Source organism: Diorhabda carinulata, chromosome 6, assembly GCF_026250575.1.
Source record: "Diorhabda carinulata isolate Delta chromosome 6, icDioCari1.1, whole genome shotgun sequence".
In the NCBI taxonomy this organism is placed as follows: Eukaryota; Metazoa; Arthropoda; class Insecta; order Coleoptera; family Chrysomelidae; genus Diorhabda; species Diorhabda carinulata.
In genome coordinates, this window is record NC_079465.1 from 1146082 (window position 1) to 1169495 (window position 23414).

General features: G+C 30.6%; 5 protein-coding genes across 9 annotated transcripts; 3 read left to right on the top strand and 2 right to left on the bottom strand.

Moving 5' to 3' along the window:
- Positions 1-520: 520 nt before the first annotated feature.
- LOC130895155 (glycoprotein-N-acetylgalactosamine 3-beta-galactosyltransferase 1-like) lies at positions 521-6859 on the bottom strand. Of its 3 annotated transcripts, XM_057802326.1 has the most exons (10): positions 6780-6859; positions 6358-6433; positions 5981-6040; positions 5063-5179; positions 4820-5014; positions 4653-4770; positions 4462-4600; positions 4246-4405; positions 981-1202; positions 521-778 (listed from the first exon to the last, which is right to left on the bottom strand). In XM_057802326.1, exons 3-10 carry the CDS (start codon positions 5993-5995, stop codon positions 575-577), a joined length of 1170 nt encoding a protein of 389 aa, XP_057658309.1. In that variant the 5' UTR covers positions 5996-6040; positions 6358-6433; positions 6780-6859; the 3' UTR covers positions 521-574. The 3 variants fall into 3 exon arrangements, with proteins under 3 accessions (XP_057658309.1, XP_057658310.1, XP_057658308.1); XM_057802327.1 differs by lacking the exon at positions 6780-6859 and having other exon boundaries at positions 6358-6449; XM_057802325.1 differs by lacking the exons at positions 5981-6040; positions 6358-6433; positions 6780-6859 and adding an exon at positions 5539-5621.
- Positions 6860-7309: 450 nt separating this feature from the next.
- On the top strand, positions 7310-8255 carry LOC130895157 (uncharacterized). Its single transcript, XM_057802328.1, has 4 exons — positions 7310-7482; positions 7539-7654; positions 7707-7980; positions 8037-8255. The coding sequence occupies exons 1-4, from the start codon at positions 7435-7437 to the stop codon at positions 8091-8093; spliced, it is 495 nt and encodes a 164-aa protein (XP_057658311.1). The 5' UTR covers positions 7310-7434; the 3' UTR covers positions 8094-8255.
- A 1616-nt stretch (positions 8256-9871) lies between these two features.
- LOC130895154 (scoloptoxin SSD14-like) lies at positions 9872-15962 on the top strand. The gene is made up of 10 exons (XM_057802324.1): positions 9872-10108; positions 11251-11397; positions 11690-11913; positions 12545-12740; positions 12962-13162; positions 13394-13628; positions 14726-14916; positions 14974-15214; positions 15432-15548; positions 15605-15962. Coding segments are annotated over exons 1-10 (1722 nt in total). The 5' UTR covers positions 9872-10106; the 3' UTR covers positions 15773-15962.
- Positions 15963-17690: 1728 nt separating this feature from the next.
- LOC130894873 (GTP-binding protein 128up) lies at positions 17691-19806 on the bottom strand. The gene is made up of 6 exons (XM_057801890.1): positions 19665-19806; positions 19309-19605; positions 18850-19258; positions 18124-18253; positions 17937-18059; positions 17691-17883 (listed from the first exon to the last, which is right to left on the bottom strand). Exons 1-6 carry the CDS (start codon positions 19704-19706, stop codon positions 17781-17783), a joined length of 1104 nt encoding a protein of 367 aa, XP_057657873.1. The 5' UTR covers positions 19707-19806; the 3' UTR covers positions 17691-17780.
- A 231-nt stretch (positions 19807-20037) lies between these two features.
- LOC130895501 (serine/arginine repetitive matrix protein 2-like) lies at positions 20038-22765 on the top strand. Of its 3 annotated transcripts, XM_057802827.1 has the most exons (5): positions 20038-20120; positions 20171-20337; positions 21108-21977; positions 22039-22187; positions 22242-22765. In XM_057802827.1, the coding sequence occupies exons 1-5, from the start codon at positions 20095-20097 to the stop codon at positions 22563-22565; spliced, it is 1536 nt and encodes a 511-aa protein (XP_057658810.1). In that variant the 5' UTR covers positions 20038-20094; the 3' UTR covers positions 22566-22765. The 3 variants fall into 3 exon arrangements, with proteins under 3 accessions (XP_057658810.1, XP_057658811.1, XP_057658812.1); XM_057802828.1 differs by lacking the exon at positions 20038-20120 and having other exon boundaries at positions 20248-20569; XM_057802829.1 differs by lacking the exons at positions 20038-20120; positions 20171-20337 and adding an exon at positions 20440-20569 and having other exon boundaries at positions 20804-21977.
- The last annotated feature ends 649 nt before the right edge of the window (positions 22766-23414 follow it).

The window sequence follows — 23414 nt, forward strand, 5'->3', positions numbered from 1 at the left end:
GTGAGGAGTGTTTTCAAAATTCTAAGACAGGAAGTAAAAAACAAAGTTATATAAAATAAATAATACTTTATTAAAATTAGAAACATGAAAATTATAATATCTTTGGTTTTAATCAAACGAGTAATTTTCGTAGTATACAAAAGTACGATTTCATTATTTAACATAATAGTTGTTATATTAAATGTGAGGTTATGGATAGTATAGATCTTCTGTTAATTATATTTTGCAATGTTATGACATAAATATATTAATAGATACGTTCCAGCATAAAAAAATTTCCGTTCAATTATTTTAAATAAAAAATCTTTTCCATTGTGGTTGGAACGCACTTCTAACGTATTGTAGGTTAACAACATGGCGGTATAAACATACAATTAGTTAATATTTCATGGACTCGTGTATAATCTACAATTTAACTACAACCAAAGAAAAGGGATATCAAACGTAACTTTTTTTTCTTATCGTTAAATTGTCGTCTCGAAATACACGGGGAACGAAAAAAACAAAAACTACTCCTCGATTTTCCTAATCGTAACAAAATTTGTTTGCTTTAATTACTTAATATCACATTTTTTCATTGCTTTTGTTGTTTTTTTCGTTGGTTAATTTTCTTTTCGTCCTTCTGTCTTGCAATAAAACCTTTAAGTTCGTCAGGTAAAACTGGATTATAAGCGATTCCGAAAGGTTTTAAATGGTAGATCAAATATTCCATAGCATACATCATGTTAGGGCGGATATAGTGAAATGAAATGGCGTTGTCAGAACAGCACTCCAATCCCTAAACGAAATAAAATATTTGGAATCACAATTAATGCACAATCGACATTTTATTGCATTGATACACCGACACAACACGCGTAGATGTGCCGTCTGGAAATATACGACGTAATATTTAAATATAACAGTGTTGCCATATCACAGCAAAATATTTAGAAATAATTATTTAAATAAAAAATTTTAAAACGGGTTATATGACTTACCGGCGTTTCGTTATAATAAATGTAACTCCAGTACCAAAAAGATTTATCCACGTGACCAGGTATTAGGTGATGCTCAGGTGAAAAAGGGAAAAATCTCCCTCTATTTTCCGGGTCTCGTGAATCCCCAGCGATTACATCAACTGATTCAAGGCATTTACCCATTTCGACGTCTTCAGCCCCATTATTATCTTGTCTACATTTATTTTTGTTCGGCAAACCTAACTAAAGGTTAAGTAAATAATCATATTTGGAAAAAAAATTGTTTAAAATTTAACATGGCTGATATAGAATGGGGGAAATTAGCTTATATGACGAGTGTAATAAACTGAATATTTTCAACCCCCAAAATCGACGAAATAAAACTAGTTTTGTACCAAAAAGGTGGTTGAAACATCGATGAAGGGTTTTAGAACTATTACTTAACCCAGAATTTATATACAACGTTATTTAAAGACATTTATTGACAATATTATCATGGCGTTGTATACAGATTGATTAGAGACAGTTTGGGCTCCCCACGACCCCCAAAATCGACGAAATAAAACTAGTTTTGTACCAAAAAGGTGGTTGAAACATCGATGAAGGGTTTTAGAATTATTACTCAACTCAGAATTTATATACAACGTTATTTAAAGACATTTATTGACAATATTATCATGGCGTTGTATACAGATTGATTAGAGACAGTTTGGGCTCCCCACGACCCCCAAAATCGACCAAATAAAACTAGTTTTGTACCAAAAAGGTGGTTGAAACATCGATGAAGGGTTTTAGAATTATTACTCAACTCAGAATTTATATACAACGTTATTTAAAGACATTTATTGACAATATTATCATGGCGTTGTATACAGATTGATTAGAGACAGTTTGGGCTCCCCACGACCCCCAAAATCGACGAAATAAAACTAGTTTTGTACCCAAAAAGGTGGTTGAAACATCGATGAAGGGTTTTAGAACTATTACTTAACCCAGAATTTATATACAACGTTATTTAAAGACATTTATTGACAATATTATCATGGCGTTGTATACAGATTGATTAGAGACAGTTTGGGCTCCCCACGACCCCCAAAATCGACCAAATAAAACTAGTTTTGTACCAAAAAGGTGGTTGAAACATCGATGAAGGGTTTTAGAACTATTACTCAACTCAGAATTTATATACAACGTTATTTAAAGACATTTATTGACAATATTATCATGGCGTTGTATACAGATTGATTAGAGACAGTTTGGGCTCTCCACGACCCCCAAAATCGACGAAATAAAACTAGTTTTGTACCAAAAAGGTGGTTGAAACATCGATGAAGGGTTTTAGAATTATTACTCAACTCAGAATTTATATACAACGTTATTTAAAGACATTTATTGACAATATTATCATGGCGTTGTATACAGATTGATTAGAGACAGTTTGGGCTCCCCACGACCCCCAAAATCGACGAAATAAAACTAGTTTTGTACCAAAAAGGTGGTTGAAACATCGATGAAGGGTTTTAGAACTATTACTCAACTCAGAATTTATATACAACGTTATTTAAAGACATTTATTGACAATATTATCATGGCGTTGTATACAGATTGATTAGAGACAGTTTGGGCTCCCCACGACCCCCAAAATCGACGAAATAAAACTAGTTTTGTACCAAAAAGGTGGTTGAAACATCGATGAAGGGTTTTAGAATTATTACTCAACTCAGAATTTATATACAACGTTATTTAAAGACATTTATTGACAATATTATCATGGCGTTGTATACAGATTGATTAGAGACAGTTTGGGCTCCCCACGACCCCCAAAATCGACGAAATAAAACTAGTTTTGTACCAAAAAGGTGGTTGAAACATCGATGAAGGGTTTTAGAACTATTACTCAACTCAGAATTTATATACAACGTTATTTAAAGACATTTATTGACAATATTATCATGGCGTTGTATACAGATTGATTAGAGACAGTTTGGGCTCCCCACGACCCCCAAAATCGACGAAATAAAACTAGTTTTGTACCAAAAAGGTGTTTGAAACTTCGATGAAGGGTTTTAGAACTATTACTCAACTCAGAATTTATATACAACGTTATTTAAAGACATTTATTGACAATATTATCATGGCGTTGTATACAGATTGATTAGAGACAGTTTGGGCTCTCCACGACCCCCAAAATCGACGAAATAAAACTAGTTTTGTACCAAAAAGGTGGTTGAAACATCGATGAAGGGTTTTAGAATTATTACTCAACTCAGAATTTATATACAACGTTATTTAAAGACATTTATTGACAATATTATCATGGCGTTGTATACAGATTGATTAGAGACAGTTTGGGCTCCCCACGACCCCCAAAATCGACGAAATAAAACTAGTTTTGTACCAAAAAGGTGGTTGAAACATCGATGAAGGGTTTTAGAACTATTACTTAACCCAGAATTTATATACAACGTTATTTAAAGACATTTATTGACAATATTATCATGGCGTTGTATACAGATTGATTAGAGACAGTTTGGGCTCCCCACGACCCCCAAAATCGACGAAATAAAACTAGTTTTGTACCAAAAAGGTGGTTGAAACATCGATGAAGGGTTTTAGAACTATTACTTAACCCAGAATTTATATACAACGTTATTTAAAGACATTTATTGACAATATTATCATGGCGTTGTATACAGATTGATTAGAGACAGTTTGGGCTCCCCACGACCCCCAAAATCGACGAAATAAAACTAGTTTTGTACCAAAAAGGTGGTTGAAACATCGATGAAGGGTTTTAGAACTATTACTTAACCCAGAATTTATATACAACGTTATTTAAAGACATTTATTGACAATATTATCATGGCGTTGTATACAGATTGATTAGAGACAGTTTGGGCTCCCCACGACCCCCAAAATCGACGAAATAAAACTAGTTTTGTACCAAAAAGGTGGTTGAAACATCGATGAAGGGTTTTAGAACTATTACTTAACCCAGAATTTATATACAACGTTATTTAAAGACATTTATTGACAATATTATCATGGCGTTGTATACAGATTGATTAGAGACAGTTTGGGCTCCCCACGGCCCCCAAAATCGACGAAATAAAACTAGTTTTGTACCCAAAAAGGTGGTTGAAACATCGATGAAGGGTTAGAGTTAATAAATAACTCTCTAACAACGCGATTTATAGAATTTTGACACTATTAACCCTCTATCTAAGAGAAAGCAACTTTGGTGCGATCTGTAAGAAAAAAATTGGGTCCAACCTATTCTATTTACCTCAATGAATCTTCTGACTGCTTCTCTACTGAGTATATACCCCGCCCCGCCGCTCATATACCCTTGTTTGACGTACGGTTTGAATCTACATCCGTAATAAATCGGCATATCCGGGTTAACGGAAAGCAGCATGTATCTCAGATTTTCCACGATTACGTATCTGAAAATAATGAAAAAATCCAAGGTATATATATTTAATTTGAGCTACCCGCTTACGTATCATCGTCCGCTTTCATAAACCAATCGGCTTGATCGAAATAATTTTCGTAAACGTATCTATAAGCAGCTTTCGTTTTCGCCCACAAGTTGTCTCTGCCTTCGCTGACGTTTAGGGGAATAGCGGGCAAGTTCGGATCTGGATTAAAATATAAAGTAACTAGAGGTGGGACGGTTACGTTACTAGTTACCTGCTTGGGAACTCATGAAAAGTAGGATGTTGCATCTTTTCCCCCACGTGGCTTTGACGTGTTTAGCTTTGGTGTCGTGGTTGCTAGGACCCGTCATCACCCAACATAGTATCCTAACCTAAAAAATAAGATTTATTTTACGTGTTCGCGCGTATTTCGTTGCTTACCTTTTCTTTTAGAGCTTCGGCTAAAGACGAATCCGTCATTTTATGAAACGTGTCGTTGTCGCCATGTTGTCCAACATCTCCGACGTCTTCAACATCGTCTAGTTCATCTTCGTTATGGAAATCGTGGTGGTTGTCGCGATGACCGTGATTATCAATAGGGGGCGGTTCGTTATCATATTTTTTTAACGTACCACTCTATAAATGAGTTTTCGGTTTTATGAAAACTTTCGTTTATATACATACCTTGTACATTTTCGAGTATTCGTTTGCTGGTCTATACACTGTAGACGGAGCTAGTACTATAAAAGCTAAAGTAAATCCAATCACAATGCCGGTTATCAAACAAAAAGTTGTTTTATTCTAAAATTTATAATAAACAAATTAATTTAAATAACATATCGATATCTATAATTCTATATTCTTCCCCAAATTCTCAATATAATTCGACAAATTACGCCATACGATAAGAATTCACCCCTAACTCCGGTTCTGTACAGGAAATTTTCACTAAATCAAAATTATTCATAAAACAAATCGTATACTACATAAAAATGCCCCTATCACCCCCAATAAAATTACCGCAATAATCTATCTCTCTCTTACTCATATGTTGCCGCTTTTAATTATCATTTTAGAGGCTTGAAAAGTAACTTAAATCAACAAACACAAATCTACGATTTTTATTCAATATTTCAATAAAAAATTTCGGAAAAACTTACCGATGGGTGGATTGTCATTGCAAAACTATATTCCACCACGTAGTACTTACATATACGATATAATTCACTGATTGAACAGATAAAAAGTGTTATCTATCTTCATAAATTAAGTAAATACACATAATTCCAATAACCCAGATATTTACCTACGTCTGAATAATTGTACCAAGTCAATTTTGTACCTTCAGTCCACATTTACAACTTTCATTGTTAAAACAAATTACGATTTATTACAACCTTTTAAATTAAGGTATGTCTTTTTTAAACGTCAATAAATCTGTATAACTAAAAAGAATAAATAAACGCGGCAACGCCGCAAAAATGTATATTAAATGGCGCTATGTCATAATAGACAAAGAAGGGATCGGGGAAACGGTAATTTGGTTTTTTTTAATACATTGTGTCATTATTTATAAGTATTTCGTTAAGAAAAATGTTTTACCTCGACAGTTCTCATCTTCTAATTAATTAATTACAATAAGCGGTATTTTCTTGGAAAAACCTGCAAGAAAAAAGTAATTTCTTTTTTTAAACTTTATTTTGAAGTAGATTTGTGTTAAACCACATATAAATGATGAGTAATAAATACATAAAAAGCATTGTACTTTGACCAAATATATATTGTGATTCCAACAATTTTCATTAATATCTACAAATCTGTTTAATCTTCATACTTATACATAGATTACAGATATCTTTTAATCATATATATATTTTATGTAAGTGGCATATCTATTTTATTTTTTTAAAAAATGGAAGCCCCAATTGCTTTAATTTCAACCAGAGATCGTGATTTTTATATAAGAAAAAATGCGTTACCTTTAATTGCGTGCTTTTATTAGGAAACCATATTTTGCGTTACCTCATTTGTGATTCTTTTAAGAAACTACCAATTCTGTAAAGAAACAATGGCAATACTAAAAAAGCCCAAGTGCACTAATTTGAATATGGAAATATTCGAATTGCATTATGTATTGCGGTTATTTAAAATAATTATAATATTTCATGCATAGACAGCATATCAGTTTTTGTCGCAAATTGTTTTGTATACTTATTATATTAGTTCTAAATTTGACCGGATATTCGAAATTATCAAATTACTACACAAATTTATGTATGAGATGGTGCCGAATTGTATACCGGATGATTGATTTTCCTACTACCTATTAGCTTACTTCATTTAATTCATGATTCGCCCTGTATACTATTTCTACATTATGATTAAGCAAATTTTTACTTACTTGTGAAGTAATTGAACATTTTAATTCTAAAATAGGTTGTAATTTGAAAATTTATTCTACTAAAACTAAATTTTATTTTTATATTGATAACAAAAAACGCAACAGAGTCCGTTTCCTCTATATTTAGATAGGGCTGAGCTACTTATCGCAGCTATTTGTTCGCTGATACGCACATATAAAAGTTATTCAAAGAAATTTGGTTAAATTAAATAAAATATAAAGATTTATATTTCTTATGAAAATCTATTTTATTTTTCCGTTAAATTGTAATACAGTCCTGTACTATTAAAGGCATTTTCAAGAAAACCCAAAATGCAAAATGAAGTTGACAGATAACACTTCTTTACTTTGACGTAAATTGATATCTATTTAAAAATTTCCTAGCAATTTTTACATAATTATAATAGCTTATAATAAAATATAATGGAATAGAGAATATAATAAAATAAATATATTTGAACTTCTTATTTTTTTGTTCGCGAAAATACGCCTATAAAAAATATTCCCGACCTATAAATTTCCTAACGGTTATATTTGTAGTTTTTGTTTTGGCATGTGCTTTGCTTATATTTTTTTATTCGTAGTATTCTAGTTTTTTAGTAGTGGCTATAGTAGAACAGTTAACAATTATTTTGTTATTAATAAACGTCTGAAAATGAAACCTCAGAAAAAAGTAATCATAACAATTGGATCACAAGATCAGGTAATCAAAAAATGCGATATAGGTTATGTTTATGTTAAAGATAAGTTCTTTTTTAGGAAAATGTTAAAGATACACGCCGAATGTTTAAAGATTTACAAAGAGATGCTACAGATAAAGAAAATTTAATCGGCAGATCGTCTACGAAAGATTCATTAAAATCTCAACTTTCCAAGTAAGTTATTATAAAATTTCATAATTATTAGTTTCAGTTATCGTTTATATAGGGATTCTTCTAAAGTCGAACCTAACAAAAAAAAAATCTCGATGTCAGATAAAGCCGTACAAGTTGGAGAACTTACTATAACAAAAGAAGATTTAATTTCTGATGAACCTAGTATCGACTATTGGAAACAACTCGCCGAAACTAGGGGACAATCTTTAAACGATAGTTTACACGAAATCGAAGTCCTGAAGGAGAATATTTCGACATTAAAAGAAGAAAACAGGATATGCAAGGAAATGTTGGAGGAATCCAAGCAATTAGTTGAAGTTTTACAGGTAAGTTGAATATATTATAATACATTTAGGTTAACGTCAAACCGCTGTTAATTTAGGAGATGTTGGGTGAACAGGACGATACAGAATCTCAAGAAAATGATCCAAATGTTTAACTAAAACATAATTAGTTACCCTCATATTAATTTAACCAGTTTGACTGCATCACTAATTAATATTTCGATTTATATACGATTTAATTGAACGTTTTAGTTTATATTTTTGTAAAATTATTAAAATTAGGATGTACTGTAGTAGTAATATATTTTTGACGATTTTGCTATTGTTTTCTTTTTGTTTTAAACACATCGGAATGGAATGAGACTCAAAGAAACGAAAGATTTACTTTTACACAACATTTCTGAAACTTTTTGCATTTTTATTGTTTATAAAATTTCAATCCACATATTAAGAGTTTTCATTTTGTTAATGGAACTAAATTCATACTTTTTAATGGTAATTGCGAAAACCATTGCTTATTGGCCAAACATGGGAACTTAAGCCTAAAATGGTATTCCGGATGTACCAAAAGGTCATCAAATCCATGATCACATATGTGTATATGTACTATTGTGACTTCCTGGCCACCAAGGTATACCAGGAAGAGAAGAAGTAGACAGTCTTGTCAAAAAAAAAGGAAACGACTCCATACCTTGGACCAGAACCCTACTGTGGGTGGAAAGGCCTATGACAATCCAAAATATTCATAACTACTTGAGCTAAGAAGCCTGAAGAACTTTTTGAGTGCAGGGTCGGACCAGCTTGGAAACTAAAAAGTTTGTAAACCGTATGGAATCTTCAAGAGAGATATTTCCCTTATTTTTTTTATAAATATACCATAAAAACAAATATATTGGATACGAATTAATTGAAATCGATTTTAGCTGTAAAAAGATTTACAAAAAATTCAAATAAATCGGAAGGTTTTTTTGATTTTTTAGTGCAAAAAACTAACAGACCGCGATTCTACAAATCAATCATTATTTAAATAAATAAGATTTCAAAATCTGGTTAAAAACCGACAATGAAATTAATTATTCACTTATTTGGCAACTATTACAATTTTTTTAGAAAAATTCACACTCATTTCGACCCTGCATTTTGTTTACATTATCCGCTATGTCAAATTTGACACGCCTCGTGCATAGTAGAGCTTCATAACAAAAATTACACTAAGAAAACTCACTAATAACACAAGATAAGTGATCAGATGATTGAATTCAAAGATTAAGCAACTGTTCGTGATGTTTTTAAAATTATACTTCGAAAAAATGGTGATCACGTAGACACTACAACGTTGCCAGTATGTTCAAAGAAATATCTGTCTCATCTATCAACTAATAATTTCAAACATTTCAAATTTATGTTCATAAACTAGTGATGAATGTTTATTAACCGCCCTCGTATAGAAAATAACTAATTTTCTTATCTATTTGTTTACAAAATATATAATTATCAAACTCGATAATAAAATAAATAGTTTTGACCCTACTTATTTTTGATAGTACTTGTATATATTATGTTTAACAAAGACATATAATGAACCTTTTCAATTAATTATAAAACAATAGTTATCCTTGGAAAAGAAAATCTTGCAACAATGCACGAAGCTACAATAGTTGTCAAATGTCAATAAATACTACAACCAGAGATAATAATAATAAACGTAGAGGTTAAATAGTAAACAAGTTAAAATTATTATTAGTTCAATTTGTTTGTTATGATACTTTATTATTTATTATATAATATTCAAATTATTAAATAATACATGTTACAATATAACATTTACTGGAAACCTAACCACGTGATACCGCCATGTTGTCGTGAGAAAACATGGCTGTCACAAATAAGGCGGTAAGTATATTTTTTACAACAAAATATATAAAAAAAAACTGTAGGTGTGATAGATTTAAAATTAATGTCGACGCCACTGGTAGAACCAGAGTGAGTCGTCATTATTTTCCTTCTGCGATCAGTCCATACGGATTTAATATTGAATTGAATTGACCAACAGACCGGCATCTACGTAGATTGACGCCGGGTCTAATGCTAGTAGTCGATTGTACCGCTTAAAAAGTAGTGGTCTAGTTAATTCCGTCAAAAAAATATTGGTGACATAGAAAAACAAAATGTAAGTTATTATTTTGAATTCAACCACGTTTTTAAAAATAAAAATTTGCGAATTTATTAAAAAAAAGAAATTTAGACAAAAACTTTTTTTTTATACGACACGTGTTATTCAGATAACTTTTTTTCATACTCAAAACGTTGGTCTGGAATAGAATTTTTCAAATATTTATTACAATAACCGGTGAAATGAGATTTAACGTAAATCGACGGGAAGTTTAAAAAAAATTGCCTTACGGAAATTTAATTGAGTACGTTTGGCAACAACGGATCGGTAAGAAATATATACAATGAAACAATTGAATGATTAAAATACATTATGGAAAGAAATTGATCCTCACCATAAGGAAATATGGCATAGCTATTAACGTTTGAATTACGTCTGAATTATTTTCGAAATATTTTTAATAGAACACATGTTTATGATATAGTCACGAATTTTGAACGTTAAACTATTTGTTTTCGATATTTTTATAAGCTTGCGATAAGAAATATCATAAGCGTACAAAAATTCTCTTATAATTAAAAGTTAACAGTAAAATATTCTAATTCTTCATGCCACTATTATATAAAAGTATAATTTGAACCTAATATAAATATTATACATTTCGCCTTTCAATAATATTGATATAATTTAATAATTTATTTGTGTATCGCATTGATACGCAGCTGTTTCATGTAGAATTTGAAAAAAAGATAATGTATCAATTACAAATGGCCATGAGATTACGAAAAATAGTAAATAATACGACATAACGTAATATGATAATACAGGAAGAAAGAAGAGTTGCATAACTAATAGGACGTGGAATGTGTCCTTTATCTACGACTAATTAAATAAAAAAGAAGTAGAGTCGGCTTCTTCAAACAAAATTTAATTTTAACGCTTTTTTATTCTTTGATTAAAGTGAATTGAAAAAATGTAGTACGAAAATTCTTTATTGAAAAGGTTATTGTAATTAACAAAGTATTTTCAGTTTTATTAGTCATAAGAAACACGACTTACATAAAATCGTTTAAATAACAAATATTTCACGTGACTAATTCGAAACGTACATATGAATAATCACAAAATAAATATATTAGATATTATTGTAAATGATAGGAATAGTCATTTACGGTTATGAGAATAATTTTTTCCTATAGGAAGACAACAACGAAACGGGTTGTTGTTGGGGTGACCATTATTGTAGTAATTGCAATAATTATTGTGGTAGCAATGACTGTTACGAAAGACAAACACAAAGTAGGCGCTGTTGCCAGTAGCGGACATGGGTGTGCCGATATAGGGGTGTAAGTTTTGAATTAAATATTAAATATATAAATATATATAATAAGTAGGAAATTGAAATTTTTTTGGTAGTACGTTTTTTTTCTATATTTTTCATACTAGTATATAGTGGAGATGATGCAAAAAAGCAAAATAGTAAATTATTTTTTTAAACTTCGTACTAATGTCATTATCATTGTGTATTTTCTTCTTCTTTTTTTTGTGTTATATAAATATGTTTTTTGAGAATTAATAATCGCACTTTGGACTATATTATATTATAAATTTGTTTTTTTTTTATTTTATCATCTTTAGGTCTATTTTGGGTAAGGGGGGAAACGCGGTGGACGCTGCTATAGCGACGTTATTTTGCGAAGGAGTCATGTTATCAGAAAGTATGGGATTAGGAGGGGGTTTCTTTTTGGTTTTATACAATAAAACCACGGGGGAAACGTGGGCTTTAGACGCCCGGGAAACTGCCCCTTCTGCATCAGGAAAAAACATGTACAAGGGCCAATTAGCATCTTCATCGTTAAGAGGTTCGTTCACTTTAAATTTATTCTCCATTTTTCGTTATTTTAACGGCTATACTTCCGTATCCCGTTCAGAATCTCAATAAAAAACGTTAGTTTAGCGTTTTCTAATTCGTAGAATCCATTTATCGATGTTAGGTTTACTTTAGCTTCGATTAGAATACGTTTAGCTTCGATGAGGTTAGGTTTACTCTAGCTTCGATGAGGTTAGGTTTACTCTAGCTTCGATGAGGTTATGTTTACTTTAGCTTCGATGAGGTTAGGTTTACTTTAGCTTCGATGAGGTTAGGTTTACTTTAGCTTCGATGAGGTTATGTTTACTTTAGCTTCAATTAGGTTATGTTTAATTTAGCTTCAATTAGGTTATGTTTACTTTAGCTTCGATGAGGTTAGGTTTACTCTAGCTTCGATGAGGTTATGTTTACTTTAGCTTCGATGAGGTTAGGTTTACTTTAGCTTCGATGAGGTTATGTAACCGTAAGTCAATATATCTAATTATTAGTAAGAAGTATTAATTTTCGACATCTAGGATTTCGATAAATGGATTTTGATACAGCGAAAACGCTAAATCATCGTGTTTCGATTATAATTCTGGTCTGGGTATATGCGTAAGTATTTTTATTTTATTTTTTGAAAGGTGGTAGATCGGTAGCCGTACCTGGCGAATTGCGAGGTTATATGGAACTTTATAATCGATTCGGTGGAGGTGTACCGTGGAAAGATCTAATTCAACCTACAATTGACATATGTAAAAACGGGCAATACGTTACGAAACATTTAGAATCTAGGTTTAATTTGAGAAAAGAAATGTTATGGAAAGACCCGATTATGAGGTAAATGTCTAATTGAATCGATAAAAATCATTGAATCATTGTTTTCACCGCCCATTTGTCACTTTCTTTCAAGTAGTTCGAAATGACAGATGACAGGAAACTCTTTATGTTTCATGCAAACACAGAATAACCTTAACGTCAATGACGTCATCATTATCGACTCATTCGAAACCAGCTGTTTCAATGTTTCGATAATTGGATTTTTGTTTTTATTATTATAGAGAAACTTTTTTCGATAAAAAAACCAACGATACTTATAAATTTGGTGATTACGTCAAGCGACCCAGAATGGCGAAAACTTTGGAAATAATCGCCAACGAAGGTGGAAACGCTTTACACGATGGATCTCTAACTTCCTCATTCGTGGAGGACATTAAAAATAATGGCGGAATCATAACTATAGAAGACATGAAAAATTATAAGTGAGTTTTACGGAAACATCACCCTGTATATTAAAAGTATCATTTTCTAACTCTAAACGCACGCATATTAAAATCTAAAAATAAAAATTTGTAACCCCTCGTAACCCCAAACGCACCGCTATGTTAATTAACTTTCGACATTTACTGATAAACATTTTTTTTTGCTTATACCTTTTTCATAATTCATAAAAATATGTACTGAACGTCATGAAAGCGAAATATTTTTTGCAGGCCTTTATGGAAAAAACCCATAAAAAGTAATATTTACAAAAATTACACCGTCATATCACCGCCTTTACCTGCCAGTGGCATAATTTTAAATTACATTTTAAATATACTAAGTAATTTCATAGATGTTAAACAACCAAATTCAATTATCAACAATCAAAGAATAGTTGAAAGTTTCAAATTTGGTTACGCAAAAAGAACGGTGTGTGCCGATCCAGATTATTTCAATTTTACATCGGTGAGTAATTTTTAAATAAATGGATATAACGTTATTTCGAAGACGTTGCAACATAAAGATAAAATATAATGAGTGGAAGAGAGAGAGACTGATATTTTTCCAGCGACTGGCAACGTTGTGCGTTTACACGATCACCGTTGACGTGGAGCTTTAAACTTTACAGTATTGTCAGATTGTGAAAGAAATACGTAGAAAATAACTAATAAATTTTGATTATAAATATGGTTAGGACGGTTTAATATTCACCAAAATTATTTAATTTTCTATATTTATTATAATTATTTGGATGCATTCATATAAAATATATTTTTTTTTAATAATTAGAGAAAATATAAATCTCACTAGAAAATGTTTTGTCTATGGACTTTGCGGAAACTTGAAAACGATATAAAATTTTAAGGAATGTCGATAATTTTATGTATACCCCAATTTTATTTATTGATAAGAAACTAATTTATGAAAAGAATTTCACCTGGCGCCTATACCATTTATTCAAAACATACAACACATAACATAAATTTATATTTTCCTAAAAATTTCAAAAAATCATCACAAAACGATTATTGGAATGCATTGGCAACGCCGCGATAATTACGTTCTATTGACCTAATTAAGTAGATTCTGATGGTAATTTCAATTGCAGCGTTGCCGGATATTTTTACAAAGTTGATATATTTTTCAGATTATTATCTATTGTTAATAAAACTTTGTTTTATAATATGAACTTTAGAGAATAATTAGATGAAATACGTGTTTTAAGTACATGATATAAAACTATCTGCATATTAAATTACATTTTACAAATATAAATAATTTTCATTGGCAGATAAAACCGGCAACTACGGATCCCGAATTTTATACAAGAAAAAGTGAAAATTTAGTCTCTTAGTTGAAACAACTGTAGTTTTTACATTTTTAGGTTATGCTTGTGTTTATTTCATATATTTTTTTTATAAATAATTTAATTTCCGAAATTAAAATTATATGTTTTGACATTTCTGACAGTTGAAAATAGAATCAACTACGTATTAATTTCTTAAATTTTGCAATTCACAACATGTCGTGATATTTTTGAACATAAATACGTGTGGTTTCAGCTAATCGATGAACTAAGTTCAAATAATTACGCCGAAACTACTAGAAAATTAATAAAAGATAATGCAACGTCGCAAGATCCGTATTACTATGGAGCAGCGACGAATTTCCAAGAAGATCATGGTACATCGCATGTATCAGTTCTTTCTTCGCAAGGAGACGCCGTATCAGTAACCAGCACAATTAATTTCATGTAAATAATAAGTACAACGTCTCTTACTTTTCGTTAATGTATAATATTTTTATTTAGTTGGGGGGCTGGTTTCCAATCTAACAGTACGGGTATTATATTAAACGACAGCATGGACGATTTCTCCCAACCGGAAACGTCAAACGGTTTCGGTTTACCGCCATCTGAAGTTAATTTTATTAAACCCGGGAAACGCCCTATGTCATCCATGACGCCCGTTATTGTACTAGACGGTAACAAAAACGTTGTACTAGTTCCAGGAGGGGCCGGTGGAAGTAAAATAACAACTGCGTTAGCCCTAGTAAGTAAAATTGGGTATCGAATATAAATATTTTCCTTACAAATCTATATAATGAACAACGATAAAGTAACATTTGCAGGTGTTATTAATGACGTCATATTAGAGGTGGGAATAACTTAAATAAACGTTGTTGATTAGGTACGGGGGGTATTGATGAAGTTGTCCATTACGAACTATTTTATTTTTTGTATTTTTGGGGTTTTATAATTTTTTTTAGACTATCATCAAACATCTTTGGTTCGATCAAGATTTGGCTACTTCAATAAACGAAAAGAGGTTGCACCATCAGTTAATTCCTATGAAGATAATTTTCGAAGAGGAATATAAAACGAAGGTGATTATGACGTTTGATTATTTTCAGTATAAATTTGTTCTAGCAATTTTATTTAGGCGATGGATATTGTGAACGGTTTGGAAGCCATAGGACACAAATACGATTTCAAGGACGATTTCGGATTTGCGGCCGTTACGGCGATTAGCAAAAATTTTAGTACGGGTGATATCATCGCTGTGACAGATAAAAGGAGACCGGGATCGGTGGCTTATGTGACTGCTTAACGTTTATACATGGTTGTCAAATTGAACAGCATTTTATATAAGAATAAAAAAATGCGATACAAAATATAAACGGTATTGTTTTTATAGAGAGTACAATGTTGCCAGACTTTGAAAAAAGTATCTCGAAAATGAAAAATGTAAATTTTGAGGTTATGTTGATAATTATTCTGATTAAAATATTTTGCTGTTATTTGCAGTTTTATTTAATACTTACAAGGAGTCATCCATAAATTAATTTTATAGAAAGATTTCAAAAAATAATTACAATGTTGTCAGACTTTGAAAAAAGTATCGAGTTTGGGGAAATATCAAATTTGAGGTTAGGTTTATATTTGTTATGATTAAATTATGTTAATAATGATAGTTTCAATACATACAGGGGATTATTCAAAAATTACAATAAATTTTTTTGTCACAAGTTGGGGGGAAGAAACAAAAATGGCATTATTAGATTAGGGGTGGGTCAAAAATGTATCGAATTTAAAATATTCAATTTTATATTTTTATAGATTGTCTAATGAAAATAATAAAACTAATATATAATTCAAAAATCGTGACGTCACATCGGGATAGCGATAGAAAATTTGATTACGTCATTGATAATTTTATAAAAGAATTGTTTGTTTATTTTAACTATAAGTTATTGCTAAAACTATTCAAATAAATATTTCTATTATATATTACTCTTTGAATACCCCCTGTAACATGTATATTAATTAGATTTACTTTGTTGTGATCAAACGAGAATTTTCATTCGATTGTGTTATAAATTGACGTTTCTCGACTTGAATGAATGATCGAAAAGAAGAATGACGTTTAAGAGAAAATATGATTGGTTGGAGATCTATCACAAAGTACTTTTCTTTTGGATAGATCACCCGATTGTTTCTATGTATAATGTGTTGCGTATAATACGTAACATAAGAACATTTTATCGCTGAATTTCGACATAAACAAAAATTGTGAAAGTAAAGCTTTGCGTCATTTTTAGTACGGCAATTATTAATCAGACATTGTGCTATTAATTAACATAATATTTTAATCTACTTCTTGAAAATCAGTATTTGGTAATAAAAGTTTTTCTAAATATCTTTATGATGATAACAAATTTTACCATACTATTTATTGTAACGATCATAGGTGATTCTTCTTTTACCTGGTATATGGCCTTTGTCTATATAACTTCGCAGCCATTAACTACTCTGAGACTGTTCCATATAACTAATGTACAAAAATATTTTGTGGTCACAAAACGGAAGTTGACAGCTCACTTGAAGAAATGTCAAAATTATAAATATTAATAAGTAAAACTTTAAACATCGACTTTTTTCATATTGTTTATTTTAAAAAAATGGTAGTATTAAAAATATATATAATTGTTACCATCCGACAAAAAAAACCGCTCGAAACAATTGTCTAAACATAAATAAAACGAAATCTTCCTTCATTGTGATAATAGGGTTGACGTTCACGTCACGTTATTTATTCTGAATGCGGTGTTGCCATACTTTTTTAGTTTACCGTAAAACCAGTGATATAATTTGGTATAGTTCACTTTTTTAACGCAAATTGATTTAAAAAATACAAAAATCTTGGAAAAATTTCTTTAATCGTTTTATCCAAACATACAATTTAGTTTTTAATTATAAAATGAGTGAATTGGACACAGGGTTTAATTAAATTTTATGTTACGACAATGTGGCCGACGTTTCAAGTCACATTACCGGAAATGCTGTATTCTGAATGCGATATTGCCATACTGCTTTAGTTTTCCGTAAAACTAGTAATAGGTTTTGACGAGATTTCACTTTTTTAACTTCAAAAAGGGTAGAAAAAAAAACAAAAATTATAAAAAAACTCTTTAATCGTTTTACTCAAAGTTTCTAATGTACAATCGTAAAATAAACGAAATAAAACACGGGGTTTAATCATTTATTATATTCTACGATACACATAAGACGCAATAACGTCACTTTGAGTACATTTTCCAAAATTCCAAACGCACTTTTCAAACTTTCTTAACGATCTGTACAACATCCTCGTCGCTTAGTACATGATCCAAACCAACTTTTTGGGGTTGATGCTTAACAGAAGATCCCCAAACGAGAGCACTGAAATTATAAACGTTAAACCACCCCTAATCGTTAATTCAACCAAAACTCACTATTTGAATTCTTTAGCTATACTTCTGTGCAATTTATTACAAAAATCTTCAACGGAAGTGTGTTCAGAATGTAATACAATCGGCGAATTGTAATCGGGAAGTTGCCCTTTCGGTTTCGTATAACTGAAAAAGTCCAAAAAAATAAAAGAATTTTCCCCCCTGACTATAAACTACTCCCTGTACTTACATCCTCACTAATTTCAAGTATTCCCACATTTTTTCCAACAAATCGTCGAAATTCCATCGGTGGTGGGCTGATATCGGTACGCAATGAGGTATTTTGTAAATAACATCTAATTCTTCAATACTAATCTGGTCTGAATGTAAAAAAAAATGACAACGACAACTATTTTTAAATAATTGTTCAGATATTTATGTATCTATAACAAATTTCTTACAAGGTAGTCGATTTATTACTCATGCTGCAGTTATTTGGACTAGTTTTAGTACCACCCTCGTATATTGAGATAAATAATGACAAGTTTGAACCCATTTTAGGATCTACTGTAGCAGATTTGGTGTAATTATGGATATTGAACAACGAATCGACCCAAACAAGTGTTTGTATTCAAAAAATATAACAAAAAAGCTCAAAGAATGTCAAAAATTATCTATAAAGATAATTTAGCGACTTAAAAGACAGTTTACTAGTGATACGAGCGATTTAAAAATGAAGATGAGACAGTTAAGAATGGACAACAATTAAAACATCATTTTATCTCAAAAACAGATAAAAATGTACTAAATTTAAAATTAAATTCAATTAGAAACAAAATTTATCATCAAAACTTTACATACGGACAACTACAAACAATTATTAACATATTAAATTAAAAAAAAAACAAGTTTTATATGACACACACTTTAAATAAGATTGAAACGAAAAAATTAAGTAAAAAAAGTATCAACTCACCAATTTTATTTAATATGTAGATACAAGGTACGTAAATTCTGTTGCCTTCAATGACGTCAATAAGATCATCACTCGTAGCATCATATTTTAAAGTAACATCAGCATTGTGTATTTTATATTCGGATAAAATTGTTTTAACAGTATCGAGGTCTAGTTCAGATTGAGGTACCATACAATTCAAATTAATTCCTCCCTTATCCTTTTTCCGAAAATATATATTTGGAGGTTGTTTATTTAACCTCAATCCGAAGCCCTCCAATTCATGTTCGATGAGTTTTTTGTGTCCTAAAGGTTTTAACACGTCTAGACACAAGAATATCAAACTGCAAGTTCTAGCAACAGCTATTACTTGTCTACCTCTACCTTTTCCATCTTTCGCTCCCTCGATAATACCCGGAAGATCTAATAACTACAATTTAATAATAATTTCACGAGTTTTTATAAGATAAATAATTTTACCTGAATTTTAGCTCCTTTATATTTGATACATCCCGGTACGGTGGTGAGGGTTGTAAACTCGTAAGCTGCAACTTCTGAATAAACACCGGCTAAATTACTCAATAAAGTACTTTTCCCTACTGAAGGGAATCCTACGAAACCGACTCTAGCATCTCCTGTTTTGGCAACGTCAAAACCTTCACCGGTTCCACCACCACCACCTTTTGGAGTTATTAATTCCCTACGTAGTTTCGCTATACGCGCTTTTAGTAAACCCAAATGTCCAGCAGTTGCTTTATTTTTTTGCGTACGAGCCATCTAAAAACCGGTTTTAGGTTAAGACAAGGATTCATCTTTTTCTCTATTGTTTTCCTTACCTCGGCTTCTATTGCCGCTATTTTTTCGACTATAGTACTCATTATTATTAAATTATAATAACAATATTAAGTTTAGAAATATGATTTCACGTGTCAGAATTGTACTTTTAAAAAATGTCAAACAATTGACATTGTTGACAGTAGGATGTTGGTTGCATAAATAACTTTTAAAATATTGATTTATCCATTTCAACAATTTCATATTACAAACAAATTTAGTTTTACCAATTTTTAATTCATTATTTAATACGCATTTAACTCGATAATTGAAAATAATTTATTATAAATTATAATTTGTTAAAAAACTGTCTCGTTATTGTAAACGTAAAAGGCCATTTTTTTTAAATGTCATTATTGACAGTGTCAATCGGCCATTGAAATTTAAGTATTGACAAGAAATAGAGTTGTTAAGCTTCAAATATTAAAAGAGATGGCTTCGTTTAGCGGTTCTGAACGGTAAATTAACAATATAATAAATCTCGATTTTATTATAATCTTGTTAATAGTTCTAGGCATACCTATGGAGTTTTGGCAAGCGTTTCTTTAGTGGAATTGGAATCAATCAGAGTAGGTATAAAAAGACGAAATATAAATAGTAACCAACCTCCAGGACCTATCGAAAGAAGTATAGATGATCCGAAATATTTAGTTCCATTAGTACATAGCAAAAAGGGTAAAACAAGTATTTTTTTTTCAAATATATGAATATTTTTGATAAAACGTTTATTCTTATTAGATTAAATAAATATATATGAGTTGAAAATATATATTGTAAACAGATTTTTTAATTGAAATAGATTATAATAAATTTTTTATAGTAGTTTCAACAGTTTAGGTAAAATTGTTATGGAATATCATGGAGTTTTGTATATTTGGAAATGGAGAGCAACCAAAAATCTTGAAAGGTAAGTTCGTGCTTAAGGTTTTTATGAATTTTATTGTTATATATATATATATATATATATATATATATATATATATATATATATATATATATCGTGAATGAATTTTTTTTAACAATATTTTTATATTTAATAATTCTACGTATTCAAATGAAATTTTTGGGGTTATAATGTTTTAAAAAATTCATTCACATGAGTATTAACATTACTAATATTTACGATTCTGTTACAAAACAGGTTATAGTGACTTTTGAAGATTTTTGAAGGTAGAAGATTTAAAAATAATGATTAAAATCAATTTAATTGATATTTTTTTCATATAACTTCATTCAAATTAATTTTTTCACATTTTAATTTTTAAGATATATAAAAAATTTGCATTAAATTTCACTTCATAATTTAATTGTTTTAAAAAATTCACACTAAGAAGAAAGAAGAATGAAAACCAAGAAGAAACACCGCAGGAAGAAACGGATTGTAACAATTTTATTAATTTCTCATATTCAATATCAAATTGTTTGAGCTTCCAATAAATTTTCAGATCATGCACCAAAATATAAATCGATTTTTGATAGGGAAGATATAGTCGTTAATAAAGAAGAAAGACTAGTTTTGATAGATGCCAACATGTTCGATGCACCCCAAAATAACCGATCAGATTCGAAAACACGCAGCAACTCCACAACCAGAAGCAAAAGTAGGGATCGAACTAGTACAGATAGAAGCAGAAGACCCAAAAGTAGAAGTCCAGAAAGGAATAGAAGAAGTAGAAGTCCAGAAAGGAATAGAAGAAGTAGAAGTCCAGAAAGAAATAGAAGAAGTATAGATAGAAGAAGAAGAAGCCCAGATAAGAATCGAAGGAGTACTGATAGAGATAGAAGCCCGGATAGAAAAAGAAGAAGTGCACATAGAAGTAGAAGTCCTGATAGGGATAGAAGGAGTACTGATAGAGGTAGAAGCGCAGATAGAAAGAGAAGAAGTGGAGATAGAAGCAGAAGTCCCGATAGGGATAGAAGTTATTGTAGTACAGATAGAAATAGAGATTGGAGAAGCAGGGAGAGAGATACTAGGGAGAAAACAAGGAGGTATAGTCGAGAAAGGGATCCAATATACGAGAAACATTCGGTATCAAGAAGATCTCGTTCAAGAGAAAGATATCGTGAGAGGTATAGATCGTTGACACCATTAAAACCTGGTGAATATCGTAGGAATCATCCTGATTTGAGGAAGAGATCTAGATCGAGGGAGAAATATAGATACGATGGAAATAGAAGGAGTGGATCGAGAACGAGACCGTCTACGTCTAAAAAACGATCGTTATCTCCAAGGAGATCATCGAGTAGGTCTCCTAAAAGAAGAAAACATTCGGATTACTACGAGAAAAGGAGAAGCAGATCACCGCAACCTTCTGGTAATACCATCAAATAGTATTTCATTAATAATATAGAAAAAATTTTTCCATTTTCCAACAGGTTCTAGGGATAGGAAATATTATAGTAGAAGCCCGGATTATGAAAGGGATAAAAGGTATAAATTGGAAAGGGGTGGAAGAAGTCGGTCTCCTGGAAGGAAAGATGGGGTGCCGTACAGAGACCCGGCTATGGATTTCGGTTATTATGAAGTAAAAACTTTCGATTTGTGGTTATATTATTTTGAATTTGAATTTTTTTTGTAGGGTGTCGGGGATTATTGGATGCATCCCGGTTTAATTCGTCCTCCACCGTATCAGGTGCAGAGGTTTTATCCTCCGGCTTTTTATCCTAGGATTGTACCCGGTGGTCCGGTTTTGTATCCTCCTCGTCATCCTATGATGCAGCCAATAATAAGACAGAAATTGCCGGTTTATAATAGTAGATCGAAACCGGTTGTCACACAAACTTTGGATAAAGTGACTACGGTGGATAAAGGTGATGGAAGTAAAGAGGAGGGTAAATGTACTATAGAAGAAGTGAAAAATAACGAAACCGAAGATAAAGAGGATAAAGAGGAGAATAAATAGAGTTTGCGATGGATTTTTCAAAATTTTGATTCTTTTTTTCATGCAATAAATAATAGTTTTTGTTTTTATTATTAATTATTTGACTTATTACTTAATAAAAACAATGTTATTCTAATATACAGAATGAAGTATGAAAATTTCGGTTTTTTGATATTTTTTTAAAATTTGATGTCCTTTTTGGTAATAAAGTAATTTTCGTATTTTTTATTCATTATTACACGTTTTAGACCAAGGTAAAACAATAATATCTTCTTATACAGGGTGAAATATCAAAATTTTGGTTTTTCAATACATTTTTGTACAAATTTTGGAAATTTGTTTCATTTTCTTATATTAGACGGTAATTTTCGTTTTTTGATTAATTATTCCACGTTTCACACTGAAAAAAAAACCAATTTCATCTTTATATACAGTGTGAAATATAAAAATTTTGGCTTTTGATGATTATTTTTCTGCATATTTTGAAAATTTGTTTCATTTTCTCATATTAGACGATGATTTTCGTATTTTTTATTCATTATTACACGTTTTACATCAAGAAAAAACAATTATAGCCGTATATATAGGGTGAAATATAAAAATTTCGGTTTTTTGGTTCATTTTTTTCCAAATTTCGAAAATTTTGCCCTTTTTTTTATAATAAATAGTAATTTTCCTTGTTTTATTCATTATTCGACGTTTCACACTAAAAAAAAAACAATTTCATCTTTATATACAGTGTGAAATATAAAAATTTTGGCTTTTGATGATTATTTTTCTGCATATTTTGAAAATTTTTTTCATTTTCTCATATTAGACGATGATTTTCGTTTTTTATTCATTATTCTACGTTTTACATCAAGAAAAAAC